At 40.4% G+C, this 10,402-nt stretch overlaps 2 protein-coding genes across 5 annotated transcripts in view; both read left to right on the forward strand.

Moving 5' to 3' along the window:
* Positions 1–302: 302 nt before the first annotated feature.
* Positions 303–1,125, forward strand: LOC105743699 (40S ribosomal protein SA-like). The gene is made up of 2 exons (XM_023701900.1): positions 303–482; positions 586–1,125. Exons 1-2 carry the CDS (start codon positions 342–344, stop codon positions 1,108–1,110), a joined length of 666 nt encoding a protein of 221 aa, XP_023557668.1. The 5' UTR covers positions 303–341; the 3' UTR covers positions 1,111–1,125.
* An 8,152-nt stretch (positions 1,126–9,277) lies between these two features.
* Positions 9,278–10,402, forward strand: part of Pcnx1 (pecanex homolog 1) — a 134,443-nt gene continuing 133,318 nt past the window's right edge. For 3 of the 4 annotated variants that reach the window (XM_023703281.1, XM_023703279.1, XM_023703283.1), the window contains exon 1: positions 9,278–9,489. In XM_023703281.1, coding sequence (XP_023559049.1) covers positions 9,296–9,489 — 194 coding nt within the window. In that variant the 5' untranslated portion in view covers positions 9,278–9,295. The remainder of the gene's footprint in view (positions 9,490–10,402) is intronic. The other variant, XM_023703282.1, reaches the window with a different exon arrangement.

The raw sequence follows: 10,402 nt of genomic DNA on the forward strand, positions 1-10,402 counted from the left end.
GCGCGGCCAGCTCAGCCCACCAGGGGGCGGGGCTGGCTGGCATGTGGTGCTGGGGGATTGAACCGCGGTCCCTGTGCTTTAGCTAAGCTTGTTCTAAGTAGGTGCCTTAGACCACTGAGCCATCTCACCAGCCCCTTTTTCACTATTTTTTTGTCAAGGGTAAACTTAGAAATTAAGACAACTAAATGGTGTTGCAAATGGCTCAGTCTCCCAGTTTGTTTCTCAGCATTTCATTAACTCCGGAGAGAAGTCAAAAACAACAACAGCTTTCCATACTGCCCAGGCGGGGCCCATAGGGCGTTGTTCTTGATTCCCATCGCAACTTAAAGGGAAACTTCACAATGTCCGGAGCCCTTGATGTCCTGCAAATGAGGGAGGAGGATGTCCTCAGGTTCCTTGCTGCAGGAACCCACTTCAGTGGCTCCAACCTGGGTTTCCAGATGGAGCAGTATATCTATAAAAGGAGAAGTGATGGAATCTACATCATAAATCTATTTATTTTTTTGGCAGAACCGGGGATTGAACTCAGGCCTTTGCGCTTGCCAGGCAAGCGCTTATTCCACTAAGCCATCTCCCTGGCCCAACATCATAAATCTAAAGCGAACTTGGAACAGGCTCCTCCTGGCAGCTCGAGCCGTAGTGGCCATTGAAAACCCTGCTGACGTCAGCGTCATATCCTCTAGGAACACCGGCCAGCAGGCTGTGCTGAGGTTTGCTGCTGCCACTGGAGCTACTCCTATTGTTGGCTGCTTCACTCCTGGAACGTTCACTAACCAGATCCAGGCAGCCTTCCGAGAGCCACGTCTTCTGGTGGTTACTGACCCCAGGGCTGACCACCAGCCCCTAACGGAGGCATCTTACGTCAATCTGCCAACCATTGCTTTGTGCAACACAGATTCTCCTCTGCGCTATGGGGACATTGCCATCCCGTGCAACAATAAGGGAGCTCACTCTGTGGGTCTGATGTGGTGGATGCTGGCCTGGGAAATGCTGCACATGCGTGGCACTATCTCCCGTGAACACCATGGGACGTCATGCCTGATCTCTGCTTCTATTGGGATCCTGAAGAGATTGAAAAGCAAGAGCAGGCTGCTGCTGAAAAGACTGTGACCAAGGAGGAATTTCAGGGTGAATGGACTGCACCAGTTCCAGAGTTCACTGCTGTTCAGCCTGAAGGTCTGCTCAGCAGACTGGTCCAAGGGCATGCAGGTGCCCTCTGTGCCCATTCAGTAGTTTCCTACTGAAGACTGGAGTGCTCAGCCAGCCACAGAAGGTTGGTCTGCAGCCCCCACCATGCAGGCCACTGAGTGGGTAGGAATCGCCACCAAGTGGCCTTGAGCTGTTCTGCCGATGCTTCAGCAAAATGGGAATGAGGCTGATGAAAAATAGAACAATTTCTAAGAAAAAAAAAACAACAGAAATTCCATCATCCAACTTTCTTCTTTAAAAAATTGTAGTGAAAAACATAGTTTATCACTTAACCATTTTTACCTTAAAAATATGAAGTTTTACTTTATTTTTGTGGTTTTCTTATTAATTAATTAATTTATTTATTTATTTTTGCGGAACTGGGGATTGAACTCAGGCCCTTGCGCTTGCCAGTGAGGCACTTATTCCACTGAGCCATCTTCCCAGCCCCTGTAATACATTGTAAATTTTGAGTTGGCATCTAAAAATTACTAAAGAAATGTGGCAGGGCTGGTGGGATGGCTCAGTGGTCTAAAGCACCTACCTAGAATAAGCTTAGCAAAGCACAGAGACCGCGGTTCAATCCCCCAGCACCACATGCCAGCCTGCCCCGCCCCCTGGTGGGCTGAGCTGGCTACACACACACACACACACACACACACACACACACACACACAAATAAAAAAAAAAAAGAAAGAAATGTGGCAGTATTGCCTGGAGTTTGCAGGATCTCTTATACAATATGTTGTCCACTGTTTCACACCCTTCAAGCAGTGTGGGTTATAGACAGCGTAGGGGCTTTAAGCAGTAGGGTTTTGGTCGCGCACACACAGTCCTCTGCTGATGGTGGTGGTCTGTGCGCCCAGTACTGCACGTGTAACAGTATTTAAGAAATGAGTTTGCTCGCGTTGCTCCTACCAACCTCCACCTTGGAGGGCTAAGTAAGTGTGCACAAGGCCTTCTTATTTGTAGTTTCACTTTCTGCAGTTTCTGTTAACTGCATTCATCCTTCTAGGAATAAGTGTCAAATAGAGCACAGTTTTGGGTAGATGCTTTCTTGCCCAGTGTGAATAATCTCCTGTCTGACGTGTGCGTGGTGTGTGTGTTGCCCACCTGGTTATCAGCTGCTGTGGCAGTACTCCTGTACTTGCATTCAAGTAACCTTGGTGGTGCTGGCAATTCAGATACACTTTTTTTTTTTTTTTGGTGGAACCGGGGATTGAATTTAGGTCCTTGTGCTTGCTAGGGAAGCACTTATTCTACTGAGCCCTCTGTAAATGAAAAAGTGAAGTTCTTGGCTTAAGAACTTCTTATGCTGAGATTGCTGAAACCTGCAAGTTATTAATACCGTACAGTGTCTAAAGTATCCATTAATTTTTATCCTGCCTGTGTGTAGAAAACAACACACTGGATTTGGTCTTCTTTGCGATTTTAGGGATCTACTGAAGACTTTGAAATGTATCTTCTCCATGGATAAAGAAAGACTACTATACTATTTGGTGGTGTTAAATGTTTGTATTATCTTGCAAAATTTCATCTTGCAAAATTGAAAGCGTTTCCATTAAACGACATTCTTTTTTCCTTCAGTGCCCACTGTCCCCAGACACTGACAGCTACTGTTCTGCTTTCTGTGTCAATTTGACTACTTTAGATACCTCATACCTCAAAGAATATTGTGTTTTTGTGACTAGCTTATTTCATTTATCATAATGTCCTTAAGGATCACCTAGATTGTTGGCTATGACAGAATTTCCTTTCTTTTCAACTCTTGATAGCATTCTGTTGTACGATGATGTAGTTTGTTCATTCACTGATGGACGTTTAGGTTGCTTATGCCAATTGTCAGTAATGCTGTTAAGTACATGGGTGTGCACTTAGCACTTTCAGGTCATGCTTTCACTTTGTGGGGATTATAGGCAGTAGTGGGAATGCTAGAGCAGGTGATACAGTGATTCTATTTTTAACTTACTGAAGAGCTGCCATACTATATTTATAGAGGTCACACTAGAAATGCACAGGGATTCCCCCAGTTCTACATCTCTGCCAACACTTTAATAGTAGCTGTTTGGTTGGGTGAAATGTGGTTGTGATTTGTGCTTTTAATTTGCATTTCTATCCATCCAGTAAGAGCAACAGTCTTACTAAAAGCATTTATTTCATTTCTCAGGAAGCTTTTTGGCATTATATTTGAGCTGAATGTCTGGAGCTATCTGATAGCTGTTAGAGCTGCAGCCTCTAACCTAAGACATAGACTTGAGAGTTAAGATTCTTTCCATATCTTTAAGGAAGAAGATAAGAAACTGCTTTGGTGTGGAACTTGATCTGTTGCTAAACAACCTATTCTTGAGATGCATTTAGAGGTCATAAATGTTACTACACCCTTCTCTGATCACCTTTTAATTCCTACCACAATTTTAGCTTTTTTCCTAATGATCATATTTTTGCTTTTTTTTTCTTTTTTCTTTTTGAGAAATCAGGGATTGAACTCAGGCCCTTGCACTTGCCAGGGAAGCGCTTATTCTACTGAGCCATCTCCCCGGCCCCGCTTCACTGCCATGTTATATTCATTGAGAGCTTACAATATTCTGGCTGGGGTGCTCACCTCTTTCTGTTAAAGCCTCCTAGTTTGCTGAATATTTTTTTCTCAATTTTATGCTTATAAAAGGAATTGTTGGGGGCATGAGGTATGTATCTTATCAATATGTAGTCTAGACTTCTGGTTCTCTGTAATTTTAATTTTTTTTGTCCATTCAGATGAATGTTGAGGGTTTTATTGTTCAGAGATTTTTTTCCAGTATTGGTAAAGTTTTTTGTGTTTTTATTTATTTATTATTGGAACCGGGGATTGAACTCAGGCTTTTGTGCTTGCCAGAGAAGTGCTTATTCCACTGAGCCATCTCTTCAGCCCCTTGTGTTTTTCTTGACCATCAATATTTCCTTTTCTTTGTAGGATATTCTTTTGTGCTTTTTATTGGTTTACCTCTTTATTCCTTTTGAGGGAGTTTTTATATATTTTACAAACACGTATATATAAAGGTGCATATAATAATAATAATACATGTTTTAATACATCTCATTTGTGACCTGCCTTTTCACTTAATTTGTGGTATTTCTCAATACAGAAGTTAATTTTAATTCATTAGTCCTTTTAGAGTATGACCAAGAGTCGTGCTTAAGAATTTGTTCATTTCCTAAGTTCATAAAGACATTCTTTTATATTTCTTCAAAAATTGTATTGAAGTTTTACTATTGAAATTAAAGGGCTGGTGAGATGGCTTAGTGGTCTGAAGTACCTACTTGGAACAAGCTTAGCAAAGCACAGGGACCGCGGTTCAATCCCCCAGCACCACACGCCAGCCAGCCCGCCCCCTGGTGGGCTGAGCTGGCCACACACACACACACACACACACACACACACACACACAAAGAAATAAAGAAATTAAAGCCTTTAATATATCTGCCAGTATAAGAAATTAAAATGTGATTACTGTGCACTTAAAATACACATAGCTTACATGTTTCCTGAATGCCTACTAGGTCTGTGGTGCTGGGAGTTTAGTAAACATTGTCTTAAATAATGAGGGAGCTGCAATACTGGAAACAAAGCCGATAAACCCGTACAGGCAGAGAGGACTTGCTGCATTACAGATGGATATTTGAAGAGATACGTTTAAAAAATTTGATTTTCAGAACCTTGGTTTCAATTTTAAGTGATGTGCCTGCTAATCTGTTAACCTTTAACAGTGTTAATCTGTTAATAGTGGTTACAGATCACTGACTTCTGACTGACTGATTTGAGTATCTGAGTATCATCACACAGTAAGTGAATCTCAAAAATCAAGAAGCTAATTAATTACAGCATAATAGAGTATAAAAGTACTGAGCTTTTCTGCTTTAACTTTATACTTTTCAAGTTTTATAATCTGATACGTCGGCTGTAGAAGGAGAGCCGCTCAAGCCTGTGCCGTGATGCTGCAGGCCTCTCTCCGTGCGGCTAGCACTGTGACCTTTCTGGTTATATGACAGGGCCTTGTTTGCCCCTCAGTGTTTACACCCCTGCTGTGCCGCCTTCCGCCTCTACTGTCCCCTCGTGCTGGTATGCTAGGAAGACAGGAGAGCCAGCCTTTTTGGCTAAGGAAGTTAGATTGGTGGATGGGCTTTTATGTCGCGCTGAAACATCAGTTTGCATTACACGGACTGTTAAGAGTTCTTTGTTGTCTTAGCATTACTTTGAAGATAGTATTCATGATAAAATAATATAATTGAAGATGAAAATAGATCTTTCGGAAATACTTGTATTTAATAGGTGATTGCTGTGGAACATAACTTAAATCAATAGCTGTCTGCCAGAAAACTTCAAAATACCAGCGTGCCTTGCCAGGACGGCTCCCAGGGCCTGCTGAGACAGTGACTGAGACTGGGTGTGGTGGCACACACCTGTAATCCCAGCACTTGGGAGGCTGAAAACAAGAGGATCACTATGATTGGACTACATAGTGAGACCCTGTAGTCTCTGTACTAAATACATAAAAAGGGCCAGGGAGGTGGCTCAATAGAATAAGCACTTCCCTGGCAAGCGCAAGGGCCTGAGTTCAATCCCCGGTTCCACAAAAAAACCCCAAAATAAATAAATACGTTAAAAACCCCACTAAACTGCAAAATAGAGGTTTTAACTTAAAGTAAGTGGTTAAATGAGACATAAAAATGTTTTATAGAGCAACAGTTTTGACAATAAAATAGATAATGTATTAACTGTTGTTAATCAGCTATTGGTTTGAAAATCTATAACATACGTGTTATTGTATGTTGCCCTGTTTCTTAGTTTCTGATTTTTGTTCTTGCTTTGTTTTTACTTTTCAAAATAAAAATAAAATTAAAATATATTTTATACATAAACAAGCAATTGGTTTATAAACTATCTTGTATGTTTCATTTTAGAGAACAGGCTTTCCCTTGAATTGCTGCTTGATACTAATTAGTTGTGAATATCTCTGAAAAACTTTTTAAAATGTGTTTAGCACAGGGTCTGCAGGGACGCACTACATAGATTGGACTCGTTTCAGCCTCCCAAGCCTGGGTGCTAGCACGCCCAGTCTCCATCCGGGGCGGGGCCGGCAGGGCATGCTGGGCATCGGACTCCGGCTGCTGCTGTGCTCTGCCTAAGCAGGTGCTTTAGTCCGCTGAGGTATCTGGCCGGTCCTCTCTGAAAAATCTTTGAAAATGTATTTATATAAATCAAATAGTTAATCTCATTTGTTTTTCCATTTTGGTATATAAACTATAAAGCTGAAAAATAAGTGAGCTCTAGTTTCTAGGTTTTTTTATTTTGATGTTAGATTTTAGGGAATCTTTGAAGCCCTGTTAAAGGCAGGCTATGCAGTTTTTGTATTAGCGAATCAGCTACAAGGAAGGGCAGTGTTTTGTTATGATCTAATGCTAATATTGTCCCCTCCCCTGAAATCAGCTGAGAACCCAAGTAATAATGCAAGCGGAGTGGAGAACAGGTTTCAGCAGAATCACGCAACAGTGTGCCTGTGTATTTTTTTACCCACTGTGGGAAGAAGGAAACTGTTAAGCACACCTCCTGTTGCCTGGAAACCTTGGTCGGGGTAGCCATGCACAGGGCTTACAGGTCTGAACCATATCTCGTAAAATAATTGGGCAACTAAGTATTATTCCTCTGATAATGGTTTCCATTATGTAATGTTCACTTGCATTTTCATTTTGAAAAAATATTTTTAATCTCAATGTTCAGTATTTTTGAAAAGGAAATTTTATTTAAAAAAAAAGGAAAAGGAAATTTTATAGTTTATCTGTAAAATCTTCACACTTCAAGTGGGGAGCATCATTCTCAGGAATATAATAGGGAGAGGTAGTTTGTTTAGATCTGCTTTAAGCATTCATAATCTATTTTTTAGTAGAGGCAAATACTATAGAACGGTCAGTGTTAAGTATCTTTTCCCATTTATGAGTCATTAACATTTTTATTCAGTTTAACATTGATTCATATTTGTGGTTTTTCTCTTTCTGTCCACTTAATTGATATAATCAATCATTTTTACTATGAACTATGATGAATTAGGGTGGAATGCTGACTTTGTGTTTGAAAATGAAATTGGTAATGTAGTATACAGCATGTGGGTGAAGCAGGCATGTGATCTCCTTTAGTATCTTATTAAGGTGGAAGTCAGCATCACACAGATTTTTTGTGAATTCTCCAAGTGGTGTATATGTTTGTATGTAGTATCGGACTCTGCACGCATGTGCACATGCATCAGCTGTGTGCATGCGTGTTTGGGGTGGCCATTTTGCTCAGGATTATTCAAGATACTTTTATTTTTCGTAGCGAATGTTAGATTTTTTTCGGGGGGGTACTGGGGATCAAACTCAGGATCTTACGCTTGCTAGGCAGGCACTTAAGCCACTGAACTATCTCCCCAGCCCTTAGATTCTTTGAACTATAAATTAAACTACTACTTTAAAATTCATCTCTTCACAAACCTATTTTAATAGTCATTGTAAAGATTTTTATTTTTTGTAGTTTAAAATCCCTTTAGATTACATTTATATATTGAACATTCATTTTAAGAGCTTGAATGATCAGATAGATACCTCTTCCCATATTCTTCTAGATTTGGTATTGATGGATTTTATAAAATTCAGAATCTATTTTTCAACTTAAAATCATAAGCCTAAAACAGCAGTTTTGTAACATTTGAAATTGAAATCCAGAGTTTAATTTTTAGACATATATTAATATATAAGGTTTCTCAACCCAGTTATTTAAAAAATTAATCTGTGCCCATAGTCAATACGAAAGTATTAATCTGTGGTCTTGAATTTACTTTTTTCCCTCCTAATTCCAGACTTCTCAAATAATTCTTTAAACCTTTTATCATGTCAGTATTCTAAACCCAGCTGGATTGTCAGGTGGTTTTCAGTTTTGCCATTTCAAACAATTTGATTTTCCTTTTCTGAACCACTTTGGGGTCATATTTTCAGATGGTTGATGTTGAATCTTAGAAAACCGTGTGGGTCCTGGAGCCCACGGCCTTCCAGGGTGACTTTTCTCCTGAAAGAAGGACTCAGTTAAGCTTAGTTCGTAGGCTGTGCCTCCAGGGCCCCCCGCGCACCTGCCACCTGCTACTCAACACCCACAGTACCGAGTCCTCCGGTGTAACCAGGCTACCGTCTCCACATCCAGGATACTTGACTGACTTATTTTGCTTAATCTGTTTAGTACCTGATTCTTTTCTGAATTCTTTTATTCTTTTTATTAGCAGCCAATGATTTTTGAGTATTTCAAGCCTGTAAATGTTCTAAAATAAATTCTGCTTGAGTTTTGCTTTTCTTCTAAGTCCTGGTTTTATGGTCTTAGTTATTAAGGTTATTGTCATAACAGATTTAATATCTAGTTCTCTGAAACACAACGCTTGTATCTTAAAAAGTGTTACACAGAGTACATAAATAGGGATTATGTTGGATCACAAGCCTGACTTACTCACATATAGAGTGATACTAGTACCTTAGCTAGCTCTCCAGCTCATAAGCTTTTTGCTGTGGACTGTGTCTCATTATTGTCTAAAAGAAGCACAGTATGAGCCACATAGGCAATATTTTTGGTGGAACCAGGGATTGAACTCAGACCCTTGCGCTTGCAGGGATGCGCTTATTCCACCAAGCCATCTCCCAGCCCCTACACATAGGCAATTTTAAATTTTCTAGTAGCCTTAGTAAAAAGAAATAGGGGAACTTAATAGCAATACTTTATTTAAACAAGTACACTCTAGATGCTATTTCAGCGCGTAGTCAATGTTAGAGCTGAGGTCTCCCATACTTTTTCATATGGAGTCTTTGAGGGCTGTCATTCTTTCGTCCTCACTGCGCATCTTGATTCAAACCAGACCACGTCTCCAGTACTCACTGCCGCAGCAGCCGGTGGCTTCTGCATCAGGCAGCACAGCCTCACGCCTGCAGCCTGATAGGAGTGACAGAATTGCTCTGTGTGCAGAGGTTTATGGTTTTAGATACAGATTTTTCACGAATAAAATATAAAATATTCTAAAATGCATGTCATTGTTTTCTCTTCAAGGCCCTCCCTTCTTCCATGATTATAGTAGCAGTTTATTGTCCTGTGGTAGCTGCTGTTTTCATTGTCCTGAAGATGGTCAACTATCGACTACACAGAGCACTGGATGCCGGAGAAGTCATAGATAGGAGTGCCAATGAATTTATAGATCAGCGAGCCAAAGCTGAACAAGGCAACTGTTCAACCAGAAGAAAAGACAGCAATGGACCAAGGTGAGGAAACCCCTGGCCTTCCCTTTGTAACCATACGGATGTGTGCACAAAGGCATTATTGTGCTATGCTTGTTGTCTTTGTTGTTTTGAGACAGCGTTAAATCTTAGCATCACAGGCACAGTGACAAGTGCAGGTTGTAATGCCAGAGCAGAGCAGAGCTAGCCGTCATCCTTTGGGGAGAAGGTGATATCCTTGGCCTCATTGTTAAACAAGTTTGCACAGTGTGCTACTGAGTGGTTACATAAAAAACCAAAACCTAGACTAAAGACGTAAACATAGCCAAAAGCAGTCATTAAATATGGTTAATCAGCATTTAAAAATGTATATATACGTATATAAATAGAATATATGTATATCTTCAGTAAATGGTGTTTTTTTTTTTTTGTTTTTGTTTTTCGCATGGTCTGCGTTTTTCATTTAATCTGTTGTAAATATCTTTCAATTTTATATTCTTGCCTTAGAAATGCAGCTTTCCTCAGTCTTCACAAGGCTGACTTGTGAGGACTCGATCTGGTAGATGGCGCCTCCTCCCGGAGGCTTTCCAGCCCGAGTGTCCTCCACATTGCCCACAGTTACGTTGTGAAGGGTCTGTGGGCTCCACCAGCTTTGCTTTTGACAGAGAGTTGTATTTTGTTTAGAGGCAAACATTTCTTATGGTTTTACACAAATAATAGATACTGCTACTGAAACTTGCTTTTTTTTTCTTCTACTTTTTGTGGTACTGGGTATATTGAATCCAGAGTCTTCACACTGAGCTACATCCCTAGCCCTATTAAATTTTTATTTTATTTTTAAAGTTTTGAGAGAGCATCTCACAGTGTTGCTAAATTACGTAGGTTGGACTCAGACTTGGCCCCTTTCTGCCTTATCCTCCTAGAATGTTGGGATTGTGAGCACTTAATGTAATTCTTT

The sequence above is a fragment of the Octodon degus genome, unplaced genomic scaffold (genome assembly GCF_000260255.1).
Source record: "Octodon degus isolate 3935 unplaced genomic scaffold, OctDeg1.0 scaffold00007, whole genome shotgun sequence".
Lineage (NCBI taxonomy): Eukaryota > Metazoa > Chordata > Mammalia > Rodentia > Octodontidae > Octodon > Octodon degus.

Coding starts and splice junctions, on each gene's coding strand:
- LOC105743699 (XM_023701900.1), top strand. CDS start 342: ATGTCCGGAGCCCTTGATGTCCTGCAAATGAGGGAGGAGGATGTCCTC. Junction 483..585: donor GGAGAAGTGATGGAATCTAC/ATCATAAATCTA, acceptor CCCTGGCCCAAC/ATCATAAATCTAAAGCGAAC.